The sequence below is a fragment of the Cygnus atratus genome, chromosome 6, assembly GCF_013377495.2.
Source record: "Cygnus atratus isolate AKBS03 ecotype Queensland, Australia chromosome 6, CAtr_DNAZoo_HiC_assembly, whole genome shotgun sequence".
Lineage (NCBI taxonomy): Eukaryota > Metazoa > Chordata > Aves > Anseriformes > Anatidae > Cygnus > Cygnus atratus.
In genome coordinates this window covers 15,776,778-15,804,093 of record NC_066367.1, presented here as the reverse complement: position 1 = coordinate 15,804,093, position 27,316 = coordinate 15,776,778, and the positions used below count along the sequence as shown (strand labels likewise).

Genomic DNA, 27,316 nt, shown 5'->3' with positions numbered 1-27,316 from the left:
TTAGAGAGCCTAGTATCTTTATTAGCTATACGAAACAAAAAAAATGGAAATGTTGTTTAAGCTGTCATTTCCTGATCAGCATACCAGAAATAAAATTAATATATATTTTTAAGCAAATGAGGTTTTGTATTTTCACACTTACTGTTTTAATGCATTTCCATTTATTACAGATGTAATTAACAAGCTTTTGTAACTTGTACAGAGTATCTGAAAAAGCTATGGCTTCATAAAGATTATGCTATTAAACCCATAATATAGTAAAGGAAGTATTTGTCTAGATAAATTAAGAGTCTACAATTATTAAACCATTATGAAATACAGAATTTTGAACAACATTACTGGACAACTATCAAAGAAACAATTATCAGCATAATTGTTTTAGAAAGCATTCTCTCATGTTAACTTTCCTTGGAATTAGCACACATTTACAAAAATGCACAAGTCATTTTAAAAATGAGAAGCACAACAGGAAAAAAATAACGAAAAAACACACTACAGTTTAACTAAGAGGTACCTCTGATGCCACTAAAGCATTTATAGCTATGTGATTCAACATGATGGAAACTTTGATTTTTCTCCGCAGCATGAATTTATTTTCCATGCTAATCTTTTTGACTGGAAATGTTTTACTACATGAAAACTGGCAGAAATAAATTCTGTTAAATACAGAATAAAATAAAAAGTGTCATTTTTCTTAGAAAAAATGTTGTGACAAGCTTTACTCCAAACCAATCTATTTCCTTAGGAATTGTTCTGATTTCTGTTATTAAACAGCTCAAATGTATTTCTATGATGTTACAGATGATGAAATGATTTAGACATGAAATGTGCAAATTTTCATATACCCAGCAATTGTGTTCATTTTGCTGAGTGAAAAAATGCCGTCTTATGGCACCAGTTGTATAATATACGACTATCACTTCTGTCTTTCCTACTAACCATGTCTACACTATTTTCTATTTCAATCCAAAAGTCTTTCTGAATTTTCCTTAGCTAGTGATGAAATTTAGTCTTAATTGGATGATTTTGATTCTTTACTCAAACAATGAATGTTAGTTGCTTCAAGTGACTCCAGATAGAACAATTTTGTTATAAACTGCTGCAACTGATTTTTTTGGGCAAACTTTGCTTCCAATAAAATTTTGCACTTCAAGCCACACAGTTCAAAGTGAAAATAAGATTTGAAACACCTTTTTCTTTCTTTTTTTTTTTTTTTTTAAATATATACACTGGGAATTACTTTCCTTAAACACTTCCCTTGTAGAGCTAGAGTTGAAGTCTATATAACTTTAAATCAAATTCATAGTTGAAATCCCCCCCCCATAAGATCACAAGTATAACTAGCTCAGGATGTTACAGTATTAAAAAACACTGTGAAAAGTAACACCGAACAAGTTGACACACTTTCAAATGTGACATTTAAAACAACAATATTGGTTTTCCAATTTTTAACTCTTCAAGAAAAAAAACAATTGAAGTTCTTCATGAAAATTTTGGCCAAACTTGCTTCCTCGTTTACGAAGATGAAAGAATATATAACCCTAGAAAGCATGAAGTGTTCATGCTGATGTTTCTAATTTTTTTAAAAAATCCTCCTCATATAACATTCATATTGTAACCTTAGATTTTTACGTTCATCACACTAGCCTCAGTATTTCTGGTGTTTATTTAACCAAGGTTAAAACCCAGTATTTTTATACTATAAAAGTTAAAGTCCAAATACTTGAAACTAAGTGACAAAAACACCCATTTCACTGAGATCTTAACTGTTTTATTCACAAAATAAACAACTTCATCTTTCCAAAGGAGAAATTTAACAGAAAGACTCAATGCAATAGCTATAAAAAAGCAGTATGGAAAATTTGAAAAAGTCTGATAAAATTTACAAATGCAAACTATCACTTTGTACAGTCTTCTTTTTAAGAAAGTTCAGTCATACTTCTTAAAATACAGTTTTTAACAGCCCACAAATGCACGTTTATTTCAAATTGGTTAGGTATTATTTTCGTCTGTGTGGGGAATTCTCTCTACGTCTGTCCTCATTTTTTCTTGATTCTCTGTACTGGTCAGAATAACGGTTGTGCTTCTCTCTGTGTTTCTCTGAACCATTCCTGTATCTGTCATCTTGTTCTTCCTCTCTTGGACTTGCATTATTATAGGGTCTCTCTACAGATTTAGATCTTTCTCTTTTTCTACTCCGATGTCCATTATCTTTGCTCCAGTGTCTATAACTTTCATCATCAGATAAAGAAGCTCTTCTCTCTGCTTTCTTCAGTTTTGAATCACTGTGTTTATTTTCTAGATCCTTACTTCTTTCATGGTTCCTATCCTTTCCACTATGGTAACTGTCTCTGCCATTGGACTCATCTCTGTGATAGTATTTTGATACATCATCCCTCCTATGTGCTTCTCTTGGATTTCGGTGATTTCTTTCTGACTTGCTCTCAGTATCACTTCTATCCTCATGCTGTCTCCTTCCCATTTTCTTCTCAATGGATTTCCTCTTCCTTCCTTGTTTTTTCCTGGAAGCTTTATCAGATTCTCTATTTTTCTTTTGTGTTCTCTTTCTTTTAGCTTTGGGAGCATCTGAAATTATAACAAATCATGTGAATAAAGTTGTATTTTAATTAACTGCAATTTGTTGAACTACATAAAGAACGTTGTACACATTGTAAACTTAACAAGTTTAAAACATTAAGAGAACATGCTTAGCTAAAAACTTTAATAGTCCTAAATATATATATCTGTTACAATTTGAGTGAAATCAAAGTGTGCAACTGCTTTAAACTAGCAAAGAATACTTGATTTGCTTTCAATTAGAAGTTATATTTGTCTAATACTTTCTTTTCAAAAGCCGAGTTTTAGAATTACCTCTGAAACCACCTAGATTATGAACTAACTTCTATATTTCTGAATATACAGTAGTGCTTATCTCTGTGGAAGAGATTTTACTCCTCCTGCTTGCTCTTTATAAAGAACCACTAGATTTCACTCAACAGATGTGACAAGCCTTGTAAGTAAATAATGAACACCAAAGTTACAGCCATTTAGAGAATAACCATTACTATGGCTTATTGTATGAACTACGGTATCGTATCATTTAACTGTTCCTAATTGCCTTTTGAAAATACTGTAGCCATAAATTGATTTAATAGTACATCAAATATCTGAGTTTTAGAGCAGCTGGATAATCTGTTTGAACTAAGGCTTACTGGCACTCTGATAATGTGCAAAGATGGATCGCTTCAGTTAGATTTTGGAAGATAAAGTTTTTCTTTTCCAACAGTGTTTTTCCTATCATTTTACGTCCACCAGAATGCAGAAAAAGACTCCAGAAAATAAGTAAAAACAAATAAGCATCTTTCACTACAAATTTCATCCTCTGGTAGCCCAGTTTTGGTTGTAACGGCCTGTCCAGAGCAGTGGAAAGCCAGCCAGTGAAGTTCTACACTAAGTGTCAGTAAGGAGCAATCTCCAGTTTAGTTGCATGCTCAATTTCTAGTCAGCAGTTCTTCTGTTTTCTCATACACTGTACTGCTGAAAAACTTAAATACTGTGTAACACTTATGAAAAATTCCTTTGTATCTCTACCAAGTTATTTTAGATTTAAAAAGCTGCAAACACAGTTATAACCAGTAATGGACCTTCACTTTATAGCAAGCCTGAATGAAGCTTACCATTACAGAATACAGTTACCTCACATTATTGTTCCAACCACTGTATTTAAGTACACAAGAACGAGAAAAAAGGTGAAACCAGGCTGCTAAGGTATCAAAAGTCTTAATGAATGTGTGTTCCTGCATGGAGGAAGGACAAGTAGTAAAAGAGAAGGTCCTAAGATTACAAAAATTAAGTGTTCGTACTAGCAGACTGCAGACTCAGTTGGTTTGTCACTAAGGACTTACCTCTCTGGTTCCTATCAAGCAGCTCAGCAGAGCTGCAGCTGTCTTTGCAGGAACCATCTGGCTCTTTGCTGAACTAACGCCTTCTCTGACCCTGTTTAACTGTGCCCTCCTCTAGTGCTTTATTGTCATTAATGTGATAGCTTCATAATGACACCCAAATCAGATTTTGTACAGTAACATTGCAACAGAGGAAAGAAATGCATTTCCAAAGCACAAGCAGTTCACACTGCTTTTATTTTATTAATCTATATTTTTGTTTCTGAGGCACACAATAAATCAAATTAACTTTGAATCACCAAGCTTCTGAACTATAGAAAGTCATGCTGTGTTATCACCTGCTCATGCTACACAGGAGAGACTGTACACACTAATTCGTACTAGCATGTACTTCGCAGATTAAGCAACATTTTTGATACTTCATGTCAGACAGAACACTACACATGAGCAGGATGATACAAGATGCTAAATAGTGATTATGACACAAAACTATAAAATACTAAGTTGTAAGCAAAAGCTGATTCTTCCTTAGAGATTTCTCTCAAGACTAGAACCTTCACTGTATCAACACACAAACTCTTTTTGAGGAAGGCTAATTAGGAAATGGAGACTAAGAAGGAGAATAAAATTAAACACACTGCTAGAACTGAGCAATGGCTTGTCTGATCCATGAAGAGACACATATTTACAGAGAAGGACACAGTTCACCAGTAGGCATCCCACAGAGATATTAACAGGGAACAGTTCTAACCCCTCCTTCCTCCACTGAACTGAAATGATAGCTCTGTGTAACAGGTATCAACTGTGTAAGAAAGTCTTCAATAACACAGTGTTCCTCAAGTACTTAAGTGTCTAAAAATAGAGCATAGTTTTTCTGATTTCTAAAGTAAGTTTCCATGAGCAAAAGGTAGTATTTTGAAACACATAAATTAAAGAAATTTTACATATATTCATTTTTATTCCTACATACATTTTAAACAAAATACAGTGACACCTTCTATAGCTAGTTTATCAAAACAAGCATATGTAGCAAGAGCAGTAAATAGAAGTATAGCAACAAATAAAAGGGAAATGAATAGTTAGTGTTTAAATACCTGAGTCGCTACTGTTGCTACTGCTAGATGAGGAGTCACTGCTGCTGGATGACTCTGAGCTACTGCTGTCAGAATCAGAATCTGAAGAAGAGTCTGTTTCTGAAGATGATGAGGAATCTGATGACTCAACATCTTGTTTTTGTGTCATTATCATCTTTGGTGCATTTTTCAGATGTTCTCTTAATTCATCCCTAATTTACAAAAGAAAAAAATTAACTTTTTCCCCCTTCTCAGGGGGAGGCACAGGGAAAGAAATCAAGAATCAAATAGAAACAGAAAAACGATCCTCACGTTAGTCCTCCGAGGCCAATAGAAGTGAAGAAGTTGATAGCAAAGCGAGTGTTTCTTGGGTTATCCCGAGGCAGTAATCCTTCAAAGAAAGGCTGCAATGTTCTGTTGAAAACAAACATCTAAATCAAGCGCTATGCCAGTTTAGCACTAATTCTCATTGACATTAATAAACTGAAAAAGGAACTGCACACAACTTCATAGCACGGCAAAAGTTTTCTCTTCGTGCATTTTTCAGCACTTCCGTTATATCTGTGGCATATATTAACAAAATTCTTCTATTGGTCTAATAAAAAAATACTGTCAGGTTTTGACAACATCAAGAGCCTAATTTTGTGAAGCCCTGAAGAGACCTCTGAAATCTAGCTTGTGATAGCAATGGATATTACTTAATGACCAAGAAGGTCAAAGATCTAGGTACCTATGACAAAGTTCCATCAAACAGGGCCCTAAGTATAAACCATCTACTAAATTCTGTTAATACATAGCGGTACTTCCTGTAAGTTGGGGTTTCTTCTAGTAACGAAGATTAGCGTTCCCAGAATACAGTGTATTAAAACGTACATACTTAAAATAATGTGTTATTTATATCATATTGAAGGACAAGCAACTAATCCTCAAAAAACTAGAATTAGGTGCTTTTTTCTAAGTTTTGCCAGAAAGAGAAGTCACAGCAACTTTTATTACACTGCCATATAGCTGGCAATATGTATAAATGCACATACTTGAACCCAAGTCAATGGTAGGTAGCACTCAATTTAACAGGACTCTTGAAATGAATGAAGTTATACATGTACTTACTCTTCAATACTACAGCTACAAAACTATGGTCTTGTTTGAATTTGAAAATAGAGTTATTTTTACTTTTTCAAATTAATTAATTCAATGTGCAGTTTTGAAATAGATTTCAACTTACTCATCTTTTAATCTTGCATTTAGATTTGGAAGTCCCATATATTCACTAAGTTCCTGAAAGAATATTTTGACAAAAATCCTACTGGAGGATGTGGTGGTTTCTTCACTCAGTATTATACATTCAAGGACCTGAAAATGTTCAGAGGGAAAAAAAAAAACACGTTTTTTCTTTCATTTCTCTTAAAACCCATTGACCTCCTGAAATAACTAACAGTCTGATTTTTATTTATTTATTTTTGTTCACAAATATAAATGCTAAATTTTGGTCAAGACTTTTTCATCCCTGAAAATTCTGTTCTACAACCTGCAGAAAGTTTCTGATCACTTTTATGCTAGTAACTGTTTTAGGATTTATTTTTAGATAATTCCATGAAAGAAAAAAAGTCAAGATGTGTGAACTTCCGGAAAGTTAAAGATTTGAAACTTCAGTTCTAAACAGATGAAATATTTGAACTGACTTGTGTGTGACAACTCACAACTGACTTGTGAATGACAATTAGATTAGGTTGTGTAACAAGAATAAAAGTGCATGAAAAGACAAGTTACCTTGCAATTATTTTTTTAATGCTGTATTGTTATATAGCAGAATGTAAGATTGCCTTTATTCTTTCTAAAAGAAATCTTAAATAACAAATATGCAGCATTTTAAAATTTATTATACATTAAAACGAAAAGCTTTATATAATTATAAGGATAATTTTTATTTTTTTAGACTTATTTTCAAGAGACAGTTCTACTATTTACACTGCTGATTAGCTAAAAAAAAGTACATTTTAATCAACCAATTCCAGCTGAGCTCTGTAAAATAATAGCACGAATCAACTAATTAAGAACTGCAGGGGACAGGGATAGGTCAGGAAGAAGAGATGATCAACACAATTGTTCAACAGTATGCCTAAGAATATATTTAAATTAATTATATTATTTAAAATAGCAATAGCTCCAAAGTGCAGAAAAATAGTAAAACTGACGTTTTACCTACCATTTCAAAATACTAGGCATTAATAATTAAATAAAAAGGATATGACAATAGACTGTTCTACTTACACTCCAGGGAATTGAATCAGTGTACAGTAGATGAGCAAACATCTTGGCAACATTCCTCAACTTGTTTGTTTCCAAACGATGAATAGTATCATACTGTTCTTTGAAAATAGCTTCAAAGGATTCCATATATTCTTTTTTTAACATGCAGAAACGCTGAAACAGTATTTTACAATTTAAACAGATTAAACAAAATATTAAACATGCAAATAACCTACATATAAATTACCTGTGCAATGTAAATGTAATGGCGCTAACATTTACTGCAAGGTTTTCCTTTAAACTAATACTTAAAGGAGAAGAAAATACCTTCAAATTGATATATTTTATTGCTTTTGGCAGTTTGTCAGAGCAAGAAACTCATCTGCATTGCAGAAGTAGTAATTGATTTTGACCTGCAGCAAATTATCCAGCAATTTATTTTACTTCCATACATCCAGTATTCTCACTGGATGTAACCCCTCAAATATAACTTTTTCATGACATCATTGAATGGGTATTCAAAATTAGAGAGGCAGCAGGGAACACAGCCAGAGGTAAGACATTTTGGACATAAACATTTCAAGGAAGATGGAAACTGACAATTATATTCTACTGCTTTTGAATATGCAGATTCATATGGTTAATGCTTCGTAACAGAATGTCAGCAGAAATATTGGATAAAAAGTAGAAATGGAAAAAAACAATCCCTTTCAGCATAACTGCTTGCTCCCTTAGGACAACTATTTGAACTTAACTAGTCAGCTCTGTCAATACAAGACAGGGAAAGCTTAAACTAAGAAATAACTGCAACTATTAATTACTTACACACACACAAAAAAAAAAGCCAATGAGGAGCTAGCAGTTTACTGAAAAACAAAAACAAAAAACAGGACTGAAATTACTGTTTTGTCCTCTAAAGACAACCTGAAGCCTCTGGAAAAGAAGAGTCTCCAAAGTCAATCTTTAGCACCATGAAAAGAATTTTTCTAGTAACTCATAGTACCTTGAACTTTTAGTACCGTGCCTTGGCCTACAATTTACCTTTCTACAGTAATGAAAAAAGGCAGGCAAAAAAGCAATAACCTAAGGAGAGAATGAGTTCTTATTCTGCATTCACTATGCTTATTACAATCAAAATGTTAATTCAATCAATTAGCATAACCATTTTCAGAATAAAGACTTAGTTTTACTTATCTATTAAAATTTAAGTTTGACACAAGAACTAAAGCATACAGTATAAAATCTGAAATTAGAACTCACCCCTGCCAGTAACCCAAAGAACTTCTCATACGTTCTTTGCTGAGCACAGCAGTCAAGTATCATATTGCAGAGTTCTTTCTGATTTAAAATAAAATTTTCACTAGATAAATTCACTGTAGCAGTAAAAATATCATTACAAAGTACCAAAATATTGAAGAAATCCATACATGGATGCCAGCTTTAAAACAAGACTATCTACATAAAACTCATTGGAAACATCAGCACTTTTCTGAATTTCTTGTTTCTGAGGTTATTGGGGGCCTAAACGTGAACTTTTTGCCATTCATATTTCCTCTTCTGCTTAAGCTAAATTTTTGAGCTAACACACTGTACAATGCAATAACAAAGTCAAATCTAATTTGCAAACTGCCTTTACCACAGTGAGGAAAAGGAGTTATCACAAAAACTTTTTTTTATAAATAGCACCAATCCCCTGCATCTATAGAAAATGAAGGTAAGAAAATCCATACTGAAGTATATCACAGGAAACCCCAGAAAAAATAATACTTAAGTATGGTTAGTACGTTTGTTATCTTAATTTCAGAACTCTAGGCTTTGAAACTAGAAAGTTGCATGTATACATTCATCTTTATGAGTAGGAACTGGCAGCTCATGAATGGGAGGAGAGTTAAGCATATATACATTTATACACATCTTAAAACAACTATTTCAATTTTAAACCACAACATTTCTGTATGTAATCAGTATAATTATTCATACATATATATTTTTTTAATCACAAAGTAACCATCTGGTAGTTCAAGCAAAAGTCAGGTTTTTAAATCCTACTGCTGGCAAGAATGAGAAAAAAGCTGTAATTCTGTGAGGGGTCGGAGGAACAGACAAACAAATGAAAAAAAAAATTAAATCCAACAAGAGCGCTTTTACCATTCTGGATTTTTATTTATTTTTAAATAAGCTTTGGGGTATTTCAGGTACATTAGAAATTCAGGAAGCCTAAATTTAAGCCTCGTGAGGCTGATTTGCCTAGACTTCCTCCTTTATACGGAAGGAATGGAGAGAAGCTCTTCTAAAGGAAACTGCTTTAGGCTCCTGGTTGGAATCACCCTCTAGACGAGCATCTCCCATTCATGGCTAGGGAGGAGCAGGGGAAGCAGAGACAGATTAGCCTCTCAAAGCTTTTACATACATTCCATCTAACAGACTAACAGTCTACCTTCCATTTCCCTCCTGTCCGAGGGCACGTGGATATAAGTATCAATTACAGCAATCCACAGAAGATGCTCTCCTTCCACTGTTACCAACTATCTAAAACGACCAGCTCTGACCCCAATCTCCTCTCCCCAAAAAAAGGGCTGCCTTTTTGGAAGAAAGGTTGCCTGGCCACATTTCTCCTCTTTACCCGATATCATCACCCCAAGATTATTATCTTGGCACCCCCTGGCAGCTACCACCTCATATTCTTTTGTGTGCACCAACACCAGTAGGGAATCTGGATCAAAATCCAGAGGGAAATGTGATCGTCACCTCCAGGATCAGAGCACTTCACCAGCTGAGAACCAGTGGTCTAGGCAATAAACATACATGATTTTATTTTTATATATATATATATATATATATATATATATATACACACACACACACACATATATACACACACACACACACATAAATAGAAAACTTATTTTCCTGGCTATGTGAACTGAGCAGATTCTGATACAGCTATGAACTGGCTCAGGGCACAATTTGAAACGGTAATTAAGACAACTGAAGCAAACATTTTTTTATATAAATTAAGAGCCATGAAATATATGGCACAAACAGGACTGCAGTATCTCCCCCATTAAAACTTTATTTTAGTATTTTCTCATATGACCTACTTCATACTATAAACTAGTTTATGGCATTCCCAAACAGGTTTTAGGCTATCAGTCATTTATTTTTCATTATTAGTTCAGATAAATTTCTTTCAACTAACACTTCCATAAAAATATTACTTAACTGAGGAAAAAATAAAATGAAGTTTTGCCTGAGCTATCATAATTTCAATCATGTTATTTATTCTCTTTATATCTGAAAGCAGTTTAGTGTAACATCTACCAGACTCGATATTCTCCCACTTGTGCCATTCTTCCAAGCACACATGCTGAAAAGAAACACTTTGCCCATCACACACTGTACTCAGAACAAACAAAAAGCCAACTATGTTTAACAAGAAATAATCCCTTCTAAATACTGAGGCAGTAATGTATCAAATAGAAGCTTGCAAGTGTGTTTAAAGGCATTCCTATCAACACTGTTGCATTGCGTTAGCTTGGTATATTAAAATGCATATTAACTTTTTATATTATCCTGTTTTACAGTAATGCTGCAGTTAATCAGTTTTTAAACAATAAGCAGGGGTAAAGTGCTGATGACATTGCTAATAAAGTCAGCAAGACCTGAAAAAATAAATTACTTCTCTTCCTCATCTTAAAATGCAATTACAACGTTGGTATCCCCTGTGGTTTACAGTAATTAAATATTTTAACATTTTAATTAAATATTACAATGATTTCTAGGAGGGTATCTCGAATAACCACATGCATGAAAAATAGACTTGCCCACAGATATTCTTGCTAGTGTTATCAAAACAACTCGAGGTTAGGTCTAGAGTTACCATCTTCCAGATTAAAAATTAATAAACTTTAAAATGATTTAATTGTTTTTTGAGAGATGTGAGAAGTTCACATAGCAATTCTAGCTTCATTTATAGCTTTAAAAGGTTAGTTAACTCATTTCTTTGCTTCCAATGATAACACTTCTGATGATGTTTATGGCAAGGAGAGTCTGTGGATCTTAGCCCATCATTTGCTTTAGAGAATAGAATGAACTTGTTTCTCAGTTTTAATTTCGATATTGTGCTGTTTAAAGACTTTCATACAATGCTGAACAAATGACTATCAAGCTTAGCTCTGAAAGCAGAGCTATCCAATCACAAAGTAAATAAATACTTCAAAAATATCTAATGTTCCATACAGATGAAGTGAATGATCTTTTGTAAATATCTTCAATTCAATATTATACCATGGAAAAAAATAGCACTTCCCAAAACTGCTGAGACAGAAGATAAGGGGAAAGATCCCTCTAAATACATGGCATTTCTTTCAGTTCTCCCTAAAGAACTCCTAGTTCTTATCCAAACTGGATTATGGGTTGGATGGACCTTGGTGCAACCTAGCAGGGAAAGTATCATAATAAATTTAAAGATACTAAAGTGTAAACCAGGAAAAGACAAAAACCAGACTTGTTTTCAGTTTTACCATTTTACAGAACAAGAATAACCTGCCCAACTCTACATTCAACCAGTATCACAAAGGCTACATTCACTGTAAATAGAGCCTATGATCACACAAGGAACTTACAGAATCGCTGTAAACAAACCTAGTAAAGGATATAGGTTGGTTTACATCACCGTGAAACTGGAAGTATGTGAAATTCATGCCTTGCACTTTACACATACTTGCACTGCTTTCACTGATGCTGTTTCTCTTTTCCTATTTTAATTTCAGCTGAAGTTTATTTGACTTCTGCTTCCTACCTTCAAAGCTTTCTCTACAGTTGCATATTTTAGTATATGTAACTTACATATGCTTACTTTCTCCCCAGCATCTCTTTCCTTTCTCAGAATTAGAGGCAAGACTAGCTGCTTAGAGGCAAGACTAGCAAAGCAATGAAAGGTGTTTCAGTAGCAGGTGGTTTCTTGGCAAACAACACAGTGCTTTTGGCAGCTACTATATGGCCTCCAGGTCTGTCCTGTGTTTGGTCAGCTGACAGTCTTTCTCAAGTTTTATTGTCCCTTTATCTACCATTTTTTACCTCAGCTTGCTTCATATTTAGGGCACTCTATGATTAAAGCCGAATACAGTTATCAGAAGCCTTGCAACAAATTAGACCCACAAGATTTTATGTATGAATCACTAACCAGATTTAAGGATATATGTATATTTGTGTTACTCTAAATACGTTTCCTGCTACAAATCTGCAACACACACGAAAGGTTCTGGTCAAATACATTAAAGCCACACAGCAAGAGGTACACACGCAAAATTTAATTTTAAGTGATGCCACTGAGGAAATCTGAGCAATTCCATCTCCTTAGGTTAAATGCATGCATACATGTCTGAAAGATCCATGTCTAGTCAGAGTTCTAGCTAACGCCTGTTATAAGCAACATAAAAAAATATCAATTCCTTCTGTCTTATATACGCTCACTTTGTAGACACCAACATACACTACTATGCATACAAAGAGCAATGAGCTTCTCAGGTACTTAACGAAACTGGCTATTTTTACATCATTAGCATTTTTATTACTGCCAAAGATATGCAATTATAGAGAACTTTGTTTATTGGAAATATTTTATCAGAAGTATCACCTACCACATTTACGAAGTGCATACAGCCTATATCCAAAAAATCACAATTAAGAGATAGTTGAAAATTAGTCTTTGATTTATTTTTTTTAAATCTATTTTCTGGTTGAAGAGATCAGTAAGAGCTGAAAAAATTAAACTTATTGAGAGTTATAGACCTTAAAATAATCTCATCTTCTAATAGATTGCATGTATTCCAAAAAAGTATATTTTAAATTTTAAGTTGGGTTTCTGGGACTTCATCCCATACAGGTATGGTTTAAAAAAAGTATCTCAAGTCTGTTACTAGTTATTTCCAAGTGGTATTTTCAATAATCCATCTACATAACTAGACAATTTCTCCCTCAAAATCTCAGCTCCTTTGGGTGATCCAAAAGCCTAGTAAGAGTAACCCCTATTCAGATCATAAAAAAATACCAGGTCAGACAAAGCGTCTAATTCATTCACACCTACTAAACGCTGTTTAGAAACTGTTTTCGTTTCTAAATATGTAACTTATATGATTAACTGGAACGAAAGAAAGTGAACTGGTTCCACTAAGAAGGGGCTTTCCAATTTTTAACTCAAGATCCAGATTCTGCAGTTTATCTTCAAGGATTATATTGATGTCAACAGTACTGTATGCTACACACAAAGCCACTGAACGAGCAAGACCTTGCCTATTAAGATTTTATATTCTAACTATAATGTTTAGAAGCTGTTTTTTTTTTTTTTTGCTGTTATTGTTTTCTCAGGCTCCTATGCATGTAAAAAATGGATCAAAATACTATGCAATTTATAAGAACTTCAATTAGTGTAAAATGGTCAGACTAACCTAACATTACCCTTCACATTTCTGATTTTTTTTTAATATAAAAAGTAATTAAAGTTTTTCTTTTTTTTTTTTTTTTTTTAGTTTTACTGTTCTTCATCCTACTACAATACCTTGAAACTAAGAGAGCTACTAATGCCTTGAGCCAGGCAGATGCCTAGATGAGTGGTTCAAGAATAAGATTGCTTTGATTTTGATGAAACTTGCAGATTTAAGGCAATGTATTTAAAAAGAATTAGTTAAATTTCATTAGAAGCCTGAACTAAATGATATGATCAAGTCCAAGCTGATATAGTTAGTATATGGTTCATACAATTAGGTATATTCATGTATGGAAGTGTAAGTCTATTAACAACACTGATATTAACAACAAAAGAAGCAGGGAAATACTATGTTATACTGCACTTATGCATTAACAGAACTCCAATTAAACATATAAAACTCAATCTCATTTACTGTTTGGGTATGTACTATTTTTAAAACAGAAGTTCTGAAAATTTACATTGATTCAGCATCTAGGGCTCACAAAAAAAAGTCTTCCTACAAAAGACAGAAGAACCACTTGAGGATGATCGTGTTTTACAGACAGTAGCAAGTCTGAAGTAATCACGGTGCAGTTGCCAAACCTACCTGTTGCAATGCCTTGTTGTGAGAAAGGAAACCAATGCATCTAAGAAATCATCTACTTGACCAGAAGACAGTTATGAGCATTAGACCATCCCACTCCATACCAGCTTCCTGGACTACATTTTCAGTGGATGTCAAGTCAAAATTAGTACTCCTGTTATCTTCAAACACTAAATGCAGAAATAGCACAACAGAGACACTCACAACCCCTTCCACCCCAAAGTAGGACTGATTTGAGGAAGTGTGACACCATTCCATAAAAATGGAAACGTGTCAAAAGCATGCGTAATTCTTTCAAGAAGGCTGTGCCTAGAACAAGTTTTCTCCTTTCAAGTAAAAAATAAGTGAATAAATAAAAATCTTGTGACACATTATTTTTGATAGCTGTATTGAAGATAAGATATTCTTACAGATGAAGCTAATTTAATTTAGTGAAGTTCCAAACTTTGCTGTACACCAATGTAGTTCACATCACAACCAATGAAAAGAACAAACAAAAGCCAAACCTATTTCAGCCAAACTTCTAAAGAGCAAGAACAAGGTGGTGTTTTTTTTTTTTCCCCGCCCCTGTGGGCTGAGCAACAAGGGAAGAACACTTTATACTCTCAGCTTGAACAATGCTTAAATCCTTTTCGAAATTAAGTATTCTGTATGCAGTAAGATCTTTCAGAAAGAGATCTGCATTCCTCATACACTAAAGAAGGAATGATTCTCTAAGTTAAGTACTTTTTTTCTGTCTAGATCTGTACTACCATGAAGATTCTCAAATCCTTTTAACTAAAACCACCAGAAACTGAAACATACTCCTCCAAGAGCAGAGGCAACAAAAATCTGTTAAGGGAAAGCAAACTGAAAAGCCTATTTCTGACATTTTAAACAGGCTTGGTTTTTGCTTTCGTTGTAGTTCAGAAGCCAGAAAACTGGTAATATCATATTCCTCTACTAGTTTTAATTTATTTAAATTTTCTTCTTTGGCAATGCATTACATTAATGCAGTTTTAACACAGATAATAACAGTACTTTTTAAGAACAGAAGTAGCACTCTGTGCCAAGACCAAACATATGCTTAAGAAGTAACTGAAACGCTTGTTTAGAACAGCTTGTCACAGGCTCTAGAAGAGACTACAACAACAAAGCTCTTCAACTTCTGATCTGCAGGTGTCAGTTGGTCCTTTAGCACTTAAGAAAAGCAAACCTCTTTAATTAAATTTACTGTAAAGAATATCAGTTTCATTGTGTTTTCTTCCTTACAAGGCAAATAAAAAAAGAAAAAATAAAATTCTGAATATTTGATGTGCTAAATACTTCAGTGTTACTGCTAAATGGTGAGGAGCAGAACATACCAAAATGCATCAAATCAACAACAAAAAAAACCTAAAACCCTCTGTTAAAGACCAAAAAAAAAGAAAAACTGCCTGTAAACTTGCAATACAAAATTGTAGAAAGAAAAGGTGTTTTAGATAAAGAATAATAGACACTGAGGCATAGAAACTTTGCATCCAAAAAAGGAGCATAAAAAAAAGATGAGGTTTAGGTGAGTAGTCTGTGGAAGGAGAATATAAAGCCGAAGACTAAGAATTAACTGCATGCAAATCAGACAGGAAATAGAAGACTGATGTTTCTGTTTAACAGTATCATTTATTTCTGAAAAAGCAGCATTTCAGTTCATAGCAAAAATGAAAAGTGTCTCCATCTCAAGTCAGAGAAAAACAGCTTACTAAATAAAAACAAAAAAAACTGCTGACATTCTCATCAGTCTGCTGCAGTACACTGCAGTGCCAAGGAGTACTCTGTTGTTCTTGTATTTTAAATTTTGATTAGCAGGGGAAATACCAAGTTTCTCAAAGCTCAAACTTCTGTCTTTATTTTTATAATGCACTTCATACAATTATGTAATATAAAAAGATTCACATTCAGTAAATTAGTACCCTATATATTAGTCCTACACGGAAAGTAACACCTTAATTGCATTTGTGCATTTTGGGATATTATTATTTTCAGCAAGTAAGGCATTCACAGAAATTAAAAACAAGTATGCTGGCAGCAAATATTAAGTCAAGTCTCAAAAACACCTAGTTTTCCCAAATTAAGTGGTGAAAAAAAAAGTCTGTTGTACGTACCTAAGATTCTGACTTATGTTGTGGTGTTGGTTTTTTGTCTGTTGTTTTTGTTGTTGTTTTCCTTTTAAATACATTTACTTTGTAGATCTTGATCACAGAATAGTTGGTAGTTGATAGACTGCAGTGGTACTTTAAACACCAACATTTGAGAAGTATTTTGCTAAGCAATTACTCAATAAGCAGTGTTACTCAATTTATATCTTCATTGTATGTAGTTTGTATATTCTAGATTGTTCTCTCTGTAGCTGAACTGATTTGCTGCAAATCAGGATTTCTTTCCTCTACTTAGAATCGTTCAGGTTATGGCTTCATGGGAAGCCATAATCCTATGCATGCTTAGTATTGCATTTAGGTAGTCTTGAAATACTCCATGCACAGAATTAAAGAATCAGGTAAGAAAATACACAGCAGTCACCTGAATTCTTAATTTGCTTTCATGTAAGTTATTTACTAACTGATGAACAATTTCCTTTACTTGAAAACATACCAATTGATCTTAAAAAGTGTCTGCAAACAATTTCTGTCTAAGAAGACTGCAATAAATCATCCATACCCAAGTTGTTTTAAATCAATACGCACTATTATTCAGACAGACTATGGAAGCAAAACCACAATTCATTCTTTTAGTACTAGCCTATATTTCTAGCCCCACTGACAAAAGTTCACAGCTGCCTTCAAGTATTATCTCCAACTCCATTCTCTTTCAGGGACAGAATGCTGAGAATATCTGCCATGCTACAGCACTTTTGTTAGAGGTTAACTCTTCCAACAGTCCAACCAACAGACATTTTCAAATAGGCCTTAAACATCTGAACTGCTTGACAGAAAGTAGAAACTGTGTAAAAAAAGCATTTTAAGAAACAAGTATCAGCCTATTTGCTCTCAAGGTTTAAAGACATTATGAGAAGCAACTGTAAGGAGACTGCCTGTTCATCCACTCTCTTTAGCGACTAGGTCCCAGGACAAGGAAGGATTCCATATACTACCACAGAACTACTTCGTAATCATGTTAATAACAAAAAAGAATAAGAAGCAAGGCTTACAGTTTGACTTTCGGGAAAGTCCATCTTCAGCAATTTGTGAGCACATTCTTCAAAGTCTAAGCTATAATAAGACAAAAAAAAAAATTTCTCCTTATCTGTGCAATATAAGTACACTAAAAACCACTGACTTTTGTTCACTCAAACAATTCTGATTACAGCAATATTCATAGAAAAGTCCCAGTGCACTAATTTCATAAACACTTAAAACAAAATGTATTTATCTTAGGATGATAACTCGTAATTCGTCTACCCATTTATCAAACAATAGTCTGCTTTACACTATTAGATCAGGCTCTATATTGAACTTAAATCCTGTTTTAGCATATAATTTAAAGAAAAAAGAATATTCAACTTCAACCATGTCAAAAGAAACGCACTCGTGTATAAATTATATAATATTTACCTTGACTGAATAGCAAGATAAATTGTACGACGGAAGGAGACCAGGTTAATTTCTGTTTTGTCATGGACTGTAACTTTCTGGCCTGGGAATGAAAAGCAGTTTGAAATAGCAAAACATCAAGGCAGGTGTAAGTAATCTCTTATAACACATCTGTTTTTATTAGGTCTGTAACATGCTATGCAATACTTCTTATACAAATATTTAAGACTAACTAGCAACTTTGTGTGTGTATATATACATATATATATATATTTTTTTCTTTTACAGGGGGAAAAATAAAAAAAGTGTGTCTGATTATTGACTAACAGGTAAATATTTAGAGATACAATTTTAAGAGTTTAATTCCTTTGAAATCCTAAAACCTGATTTAGCAATTGCACTACTGGGTTTAACATTCTTTGCTTACGTTATTAACAAGGTATTTTCTGAATAATGTAACTATACAATGGTTTATATAGGTCCTCCTGTATTTAACAAGAGAATTTTTTATTTACACTATGTGTAGAATGCATTCTGCAAAGTCGTATTTTCTCCTGAATCAAGAGCAGAAAAATCTATTATTCCAAACCACAACCATTCCAGAAACACCTTCATTCACTATTCCTTCAGTCTTTAAAGTTTAGCAATAGCATAAACATCCTGTGAATTCTCATACTCTTCCCTTCCTTGACCCCTCCTGTCAACCAGAAGTTCCGTGGAAGTTCTGCTCTGCTGTAAAATACTCTGCTGAAGTGGTGAGGAAATTCATTCTCGGTATTCTGCAAGAACAGCACTTTGCTTGCTTTTCAGTTACAGACTCTGCACTAACATTTCAGTTATGTTGTAGTATATACAACATTATCTGAAAACACATGAATAGAGTACTTCTGGTGCAGATCAAGGGGGCTGAACAGAACTGAGATATAAACAAAAGATGTAAATACAGTTTTAAGAAAAGCCAGTCTGATTTCAAAAGCAAGATAATAAGATATAACATGAGACATGACCATAAGGTGTTTTTTTTTTTGTTAGTTGTTAAGTTAGCATTTTCATGTAAGTTATTTTTAACATTTTAGGTCTGCAAGGATCTTCTTGAATGAAATTGATAAGGTCAAGAACAATCAAGCAAAGATCTCTCTCATTTTGTCTATGCTGAATGCTTCCTTTTAAATGGAAGAAATATTGGATGGAATGGAATACTACTTGCTAGTATTAAATACTTAGATCTAGGAATAAGTTTGGATTAAAACCTCCCTCAATATTGCAACATTCTTAATTTTGGAAAGCGTGCAACAGAAGTTAAGGTCTCGTTTCCTGTTTCATCTACAAAAAAAACACAACAATAGGTCTCTAAGTTTCCAGTCACACACTTACCATCTTCATCCTCCTCTTCATCTTCCTCTTCTTCTTCCTCACTACTTCCAGCTTCTTGATCTGGTTCAGATTCACTGTCACCTTCATCAAGAATTTCTGGAAGAACAGTATCCCAGATTAAAGGAACGTAGAATCACAGTAGTTTCATCAAAGAACACCTGATCCAACACCTAAGAGTGAAGGAGTGTCTCAGGCAGAGAAGGTATGTCACAACTGAATGATACATAGCTGCAGAAACAACGCTGAAGAAGATAGCAGGAATACACTGGAAAGGTGTATCATGAACTAAAAGGCAGTTATTCGGGACACAAATACCACCTGCTGTTAAATAATAAAATTGGTAACAGCTGAATAATTAAATGCCATATAAACATATATAAATATATATGGACATAAATATGCACACATTATACATGTAAAATACATAATACATCTGTTATATATAGCATGTGTATACACACCTACCTTTCTTGAGCATTTTGTATTTCTCTTCATTCTCCATAAAGTTCGGATCCATCTTGAAAACATCTTTAAAATAAAAGAGAATCTTTAAAGTACATCAATGAAGAACAACACTGCATATTAAATCTTCAGTTTGTATTCCCCAAGAATACAAACACAGAAGTATTTCTCATTTCTAACTTACTAAGAATATCCTCTGGGTTGTATTCATCCTCTAATGGCAACATATGAGTAAACTGATCCTCCTCTTCCACTAGATCTAATCCCTCTGGAATGATTGGATGATCCTTGAAGCCATCTTTCCGTACAGCAAACATGACTTCTATCATGTACTGAACACGCATGTCAATTTTAGACTCATGCAGGATGTGTCGAAGACGGTCAAAGATCGCTTTCAAAATAGACAGAAACGTTAATATGAAAAAGGACTTTTTAATGCAAACAAAAACAAACCCTAATGTTATGGCTAATTATACTTACCATTAATACCTCTAGGAGAAACTTCGGTTAATTTGAGCCCACTCTCCTTAAGAAACCCAATTGCTACTTCAATACTGTCATCAGTAGGCCTTTCAAGAAGCAAGGTGAGCATTTCCAAACATAAAACCTCATGAGCCTTTAAAAAGAATATCAGTAAAGAACATGAATTTACAATGTTCCGTTATTAGTAGAGTGATTTACTTGTCTGAGAAGTCTAGCCTTTGAGGATGTCACGTGACTCTTGTTTAATCATGCATACACAAGGCAACACACAGGACAAAGCTAATTAAGATGTAGTCAACATTTCAAATACAATTTTACTACCTGTATATACACCATCTTCATAGTCAATATGACTATACTACCAAAGTGTGGCTACACTCTGGTGAGCAAGCAATGAAAAATATTTTGCCCCTAAGAAAAAACAGAACGCATTTCCAACAAGCAAATAAAATAACACATTACTAAAACCACCTGGATGTAAAATACTAGTTTTGGAATGAATGGTGTCTATAATCAAACCAGTCTTCCAGGGTCATGTATATAAGCAAATGGCATATATGAGATTGTTTCTTTCAGTCTTTTAGAAAACCACTAGGAATATACATCATTTTATTAAAGAAGAAACTAACGTTTCAAACTGGGGTATCCCATTTAACTGGGGTAGAAATCCTGGGATTTATAACACAGAAGATAGTGGCATACAGATAGATTCAAATTTGATTTAAATGCAACTGAGTCTAATTCTGCCTACAAAGATGCTTAAGTCTGCATGAGATTACAGTGTCGTGAGAAAACTCTGTTTAAGATCTGTGGGACAGAGCCCCAGACTCAGCCTTTGATAAAAAGCCAACTATTGGAATACTAGCCTAAACACATACATGAAGTTTTGGGAAGCTCTGAAGCATAAGTACAACGGCAAGTGAAAACTTCATAGCCAAATTACCAGATAGAACGTCTTTTCTAAAAAGGTTCTAAGCACTTACAGCAAACACTGTAACCTTTAGAATAGAGAAAGCATCTTCACTTGGGCTACCATAGTCTTGAAGCTAGAAAAATAAATACAAAAATAGCCACATAAAGTATGGATCAAATAGTAACATACCACATTCTGATTCATCAGATGTGCAACAAACTTTGAAGATGTTAAACAGAGTTGCTGCAAAAGAAATAAAGCAGGAAATTATAACGCGTCTTATACAGAAGAAAAACTTACAACTCAGACACTCTTACTAAAGATTTGTGCATATCAGTCAAATTAAATCATGAAAATAACTATTTTGGTATGTTCTACAATTAGGACTACATACTTTCAAATAAAAAAAACACCACAGTTCCAACTTAGAATAGGTTGTCAAGCTTTCATGATACTCTAATACTACTATACTTAATGTACTCATGTTAAGTCAAATATAATGATGGGTCCCAATCCACAGGTCTCAGCTGTGTTCCTTTCAAGTACATCATTTGAATGTACACGGTACAAGTTCAACACAGCAGAACTACATGTTTCAGCATGCTGCTTCTTGACATTTTACATACCTTATCATTTCTGCGATATCCTTTGCGAAAATTTAGTATCAATCTCTTGAGAATCAATTCACCAATATTTGGAAACTTGGAATTGATAATTGCCACAAGAGCTGCATAAACATGGGTAAAAATTGGAGAGGCACCCTGAGCTTGCAAAATCGATCTAGACAGCAACCCCCTGTAAAAATACATAAATGTTTTATTACAAGAAAAATCTTAAACTTAATGTTTTTAATGCAGTATGTATCATAAAATAGGATTGCATTGTTACAACAGTTTGAAAATAACAGTCTGGTATCTTTCTATCAGTTGTTTATTGTGCAACAAATGGAGTTTTCCAAAATCAAGTTGCCCAAACATGACTGAACTCAGAAACTCTTAAACTAGCACCGTATCTTTCAAATATTATGCCTATTAGAGCTATTTTTTAAAGTGATAAGCACTTAAAAAGTCTCTATCTTGTAACCTGCAATTATCCTATTTTTAACCACACTGCAGGCTCTTCTTAAGCTTTTAAATTTGTATGACTGTGCTGTTTCTTCCCCAGCCCCCTCAGTGGAAATAGCAAAAATCTCTTTGTGACAGAAAAAAACATCTGCTCTGCAACTATTTACAAAGAAGAATTATGATCCAAAATACTGAATAACCTAAACAAGCAAAACTAGCTAGGAAATCAAAATTATATTTTCATAAAAGATCCTTGAAAGATCCACTTAGGAATAATAAAATTGAATGCTTAGTAAAGCCAGAATAGGCAAAGTAATACTTTTCAATGCTTTTCTCAGATGAACCTGCATTCTTCAACATTGTAACTATGTTTTGGAACACAACTGAAACAAGACCATCTTTTTAGAACCTAAATGAATAGAAGCAGAGGGCTCATAAGTTACTACATCATCCTAAATAGATATCAATAGAGAAGTCTGAAAAGAATCTTCTGAGACCTCTCAGATTTACTTTTTCTAGTGCTGTAGTACATTGAAATTCTATGTTGTTGCATTAGTTCATTACAAAAGGGAGACAAGAAAAAAAAAACCTCCAAACACGAATCTTTAAAGTACATACTTGAAAAACAACTGTCTTGTCTATGGTCAATTGAAATCTGACTGTGTCTTTCAAAAGAAACTCTACACTGATCTAAAGCCAAACTGCATCAGCTTATTCCTACTTAAATCAGAGGTCATCAGTTGAAAAGAATCACTTCATACTGGTGTACAGGAACAGAATATTTTGTTTTGAAACTTAGATGCTCTCGGATGCCAGTGAAACTAGCCTAGTTCAGACCGCTTTTACTTATACAGTTGCCATGACTTAGTACTGATCTCAAAGAGCACAATAATCTTTTCTCCACGCTACAATGGCAAAGATAAAGGTGGAAAACAATCTAGTCAGACAGCTGTAATAGAAAGTGTATTTTCAGACAATATTTAGCTCCAGATAAAAATCTAGGAATACTGAAGTAAATAGACACAGACACCTGTAAGTTTCAAACCATTCACAAAAAATGAGCAGGTAAAACTACTATGAAAAGGAAACCTATCATGTGTTGTACTCTCTTATTCCTCCAAGCATACGGTACTTCCTCCACCTCCCCCACTCCCAGACCCTTTTCCCAAGGAGGGAGCTCCTCTACATTGGACGATACAGACTAAGGTGAATTTTAAAATCAGACTAGTATCCATTTACTAAACACATAGAGCGATGCACAAGTGAACAATATACCTATTAACAGAAAAGCAAAAGAGATGTTTTAAAATATTTTAATCACTTACCTTCCCCGAACAATATTTTCCTGAAGGAGCTCATGAATGATATTTTCTATATTAGAAACGTTCACTTTATTGACAAGACCATTGATCGACTTCTTCAAGGCTTCCCAACTCATCCTCTGATATGCCAAGCTATTACAAAGGTATCACAAACAATTAATGTGTAAGTTTGAGGCAGCGTTGTTGTATAGTGTTATATAAAAGCGTGAAGGCAAGCTGCACTAAATAACATAGAAAACATTCACTGCATAAATGTGAAAAACAGTTCACAGTTAAACATTTAACTATCAGGAACCTACAAAACCAACATGATATACCAAAATGTAGTTCTCCACAGATGTGGTGTTAACACAGTATGTTTGGTTTTCTAACGTATTACAAAAAAATCCCTGTTTATGCTCTGTATCCCACTTTTCCATTTACAGCAGAAATGGATATAGTCATAATCTGAGGTTTTTTTTTTTTTTGTTATGGTTTGCTTTTTTTTTTTGGCTTGTTTGACTGGTTGGTGTTACGTTCTGTTTTCCCAAGAGACAAGAAGGACGAAGACTACAAGCAGACAGATCTCATCCGTTTTTCTGAGAAAACTGTACCTTCAAAAGAATCATTACAGCCCACAAAAGGTATCCCATTTTCACCAACATTTCCTAAAATCCTTTACCATTTTGCTTTTAGAAAGAATCTTAATACATTACCATCAACTCACCTATTTTTATCAGTGATTTGTTCTTGCATCATCCTGAGCTTGGCAGGTGGAATATACGCACCACCTGTGCGAGTAAGGATTGGATCCACTTCTTCTTTCTTCTTCTTTGAAGTGGTCTCATCATGAGCAAGCGAGCTCTGAACTGCTGATCTCTCTGGACTTCTACGATCAGGGGAAGAGAGTCTTCTCTGCTTCCTTCGATCAGATTCTCTTTCCTCCCACTTCTCATAATGTCTGTCTCTCCCTCTTTCTGTCCTTCTAAGGAGACAAAATAAAAGGCAATGAAAAGGTTTGTGAGAATTTTTCACCTTTTATTCTATAAAATCAGTACCTCCATACTCATTAAAAAACAGGGCTTGGTATTCACCTTCCTTCTGAAGTTCTGTCATCATAGTAGTCCCTTCTTGAATATTCCTGATCATATCTGCTGTCATCAGAGTATCTTCTTCTTCTTCTGGGAGATGGAGACCTGTCACGTTCTATATGCCTATTCACAACCCAAGAAACAAAATTCTCAGTAAAAGGCTGTGCTATTAATATCTACTCGAAAACAATCTGTTACATATATGCCAACAAGTCCACCTCTGCACTCTGGGTCTTAATACATGCATCACTCAAATAGAAGATGCTCCCTTTATAATAACATGTTGACAGCCAGTGAATAATTTTATAAGTTTCACATATTTATATTTTTTTTTAATCAAGAGAAGCACTGTAAAAGGAAGCACCTCCTACAACTTAGAAGTACGTGCCAAATGGTAATAGCATCAAATACCAAAGACAAATGCTGCACACGGTATTTCTTAAGATGTATGCGTTCATTTCATCTACTTTTACTGGCATTGCGTGAAACAGAAAAGACACTATTAAAAATGACATTCTGTTTGGTACAAGATGTTTTATATCAATTAAAACATGAAATTAAAGTAAATTGCTAGTAGTTCATCTCCTGCCTCAGTAGACTGCACTTCAAATGATATTTCTCCATCTCCTCCTTCATAATCTTGTTCTAAAGCAACAGTTGTAGTATCAGCAATGAGTCCAAAAAAGAAGCTGGCATCTAATTTCCATTTTTTAGACCCTTGAGATTTTAACTAAATGAGTAAAGAACTTTTAAGTAAATAGTTATAATAACAAGTCTATTTAATTACTGTTTTCTTGGCATGCAAGTATTTTATTAAACCTGCAGTTATTTTTCACTGCTCAGCTATGGTAATAAATAAAAAGATAATAAATAAAATAAAAAGATAAAAAGCACAGTTTTTTGTTTGTTTTTGGACTTCTCTTTATGGGAGGTATATAAATGAAAAAATAGGTTATATAAATCAGTCATTTCTACCTGTCCTCTGGAGACAGACTTCTGTGGCGTGAACTGTATTCCTCTTTCCTTTCATGACTGGAACCGTGCTTTAAAGAAAACAGGAAAAAATTCAAGCCCTGATGTTATAATATAATATAATCAATATGTATTTTGACATGAAGGCATACCATGGCTTTAGTCTCCTACTCTCTTACAAGAAGCGAAGGTCATCGAATAAAGCTTACAGCAGTCAGGCTCATGACAAGGAGAGCTAGTTCTAAATAATGCCTACTTAAGCAGCAGAACCCCCTGCTACAGGATGACCCAGATTTTAAGTTTGGACATGGGTTCATGGCTCTCAAACTAAACACAGAAAAAAAATAATCACATGGATTCCAAAGAAACTACCTGGCTCAGGAAACTGCAAATATGTGGAGACTGGGAGTGCACTTGTGAAGAGTTTAGAAGCAGGGCAGCCATGAAAGTACTTTCTCAAGGCATCTGTTGTTCAGACTAGAGACTAGGGTAGACTGACCTTCAGTCTCCCTTTGTTCCTTTACTGCTTTCTTCCTCCATGCATCACTGTACAATTTGTCGAATCATATCCAATACTATTAACAGAATTCTACCACTTTTTTGGTGTCTTTTCCCTCTTCTGAGAGTCCTCTTTATTACATATTTTTTGTTAACCTCCTCCTTTTCTCTAACCATAATTTGTTTTCTTACTAAATCATTCCCAACTTCACAACCAACGTATATAATATATATTTAACACATGGGAAGAGTCAGGTCTTTTTTGGACTACCCATTCTCATAAGTTCTACAGTATTTGCCTTTGCCCTAACAACAGACAAGTGAATGTTCACAGGAGTAAAACAATGCTATGGATGCTGCTGGAACTGGGAGTTCTCATGTCTCCTTGCAAAAGCCAGCTATGTTTGCTGAAGTCACCCGCAGCTCTTGGCCAGGCTTCCTGCCACAGCCAGCAGCCTCCTTTCTAGTCAATTTCCAAACAACATGCCTGGCCTAACTGGCTTATTTGAAAGATGAGGGCGCACTACTATAACTATATGACTGGAAAGATACAAGAAGATATCAACCTATCCCTCAAGCATCCCTATCAAAAGCCACATCAGTCAGAAAGGTCAAGATAAACGTAAGAGCAAGGAGGCCTATGCAGGGTTCTAACCACCAGTAACAGAATAACCAACCCCCATAATTTAGGCCTAAGAGCACTTACATTTATTTGTGTCACCCGGCTCTTCATCTCGACTTCTATTTTATGAAGTTCTGAACACGCAGCAAAGTGGATCAGTGCATCAAAAACATTTCATCTACAACACACAAAAGACAATCATTTTTTCTACCGTGTAAGATAGAGGAACCTGAGTTTTGAATTTGTTGTTTTCATATGCTCGAATATTAAACCCAAACAAACAGCCCCACCACAGGTACACACCAACCCCCTCCTAGGGCTGCACAGCACAGGCTCAAGGACGTGCAGGGCACACAACGGCAGCTAGACTTCGCCAGCGCCCCGCCACAGCCGGCCCGGGCCCGGCCACACGGCCCCGAGCCGTCTCGGCGCTGCGCCACTGCCCGCGGCCTGACACGGAGGCCGCGACCACCCCACCCCAGCGGCTGGGAGACCCGGCGGGGGCTGCCCCGCTCCTGGGGCTGTGCGCGGGGCAGGGCCTCCCCGGTCCCCCCCCGGTAACTCCAAGCCGCCCGCAGCGCCTCGGCCCGCACCTACCACCCGCCGCCGCGGCAGTTCCGCCGGAACGCGACGCACAATGAGGGCGCCGGGCTCGGCACCGCCCCGCTCAGCCGGCGCCATGTTCCGGGCAGC

General features: G+C 34.8%; 1 protein-coding gene across 3 annotated transcripts; it reads right to left on the bottom strand.

Annotated features, from left to right (window-relative positions):
- Positions 1 to 1,749: 1,749 nt before the first annotated feature.
- Positions 1,750 to 27,316, bottom strand: CWC22 (CWC22 spliceosome associated protein homolog). 3 transcript variants are annotated; one of them, XM_035566930.2, is made up of 20 exons: positions 27,221 to 27,316; positions 26,708 to 26,801; positions 25,507 to 25,574; positions 24,535 to 24,654; positions 24,168 to 24,425; positions 23,465 to 23,593; positions 21,702 to 21,870; positions 21,265 to 21,318; positions 20,160 to 20,295; positions 19,864 to 20,070; positions 19,683 to 19,745; positions 19,218 to 19,313; positions 17,865 to 17,946; positions 17,462 to 17,522; positions 8,486 to 8,563; positions 7,247 to 7,399; positions 6,201 to 6,328; positions 5,288 to 5,389; positions 4,997 to 5,187; positions 1,750 to 2,586 (listed from the first exon to the last, which is right to left on the bottom strand). In XM_035566930.2, the coding sequence occupies exons 2-20, from the start codon at positions 26,732 to 26,734 to the stop codon at positions 2,000 to 2,002; spliced, it is 2,709 nt and encodes a 902-aa protein (XP_035422823.1). In that variant the 5' UTR covers positions 26,735 to 26,801; positions 27,221 to 27,316; the 3' UTR covers positions 1,750 to 1,999. The 3 variants fall into 3 exon arrangements, with proteins under 3 accessions (XP_035422823.1, XP_035422828.1, XP_035422833.1); XM_035566935.1 differs by having other exon boundaries at positions 27,217 to 27,313; XM_035566940.1 differs by lacking the exon at positions 27,221 to 27,316 and adding an exon at positions 26,927 to 27,157.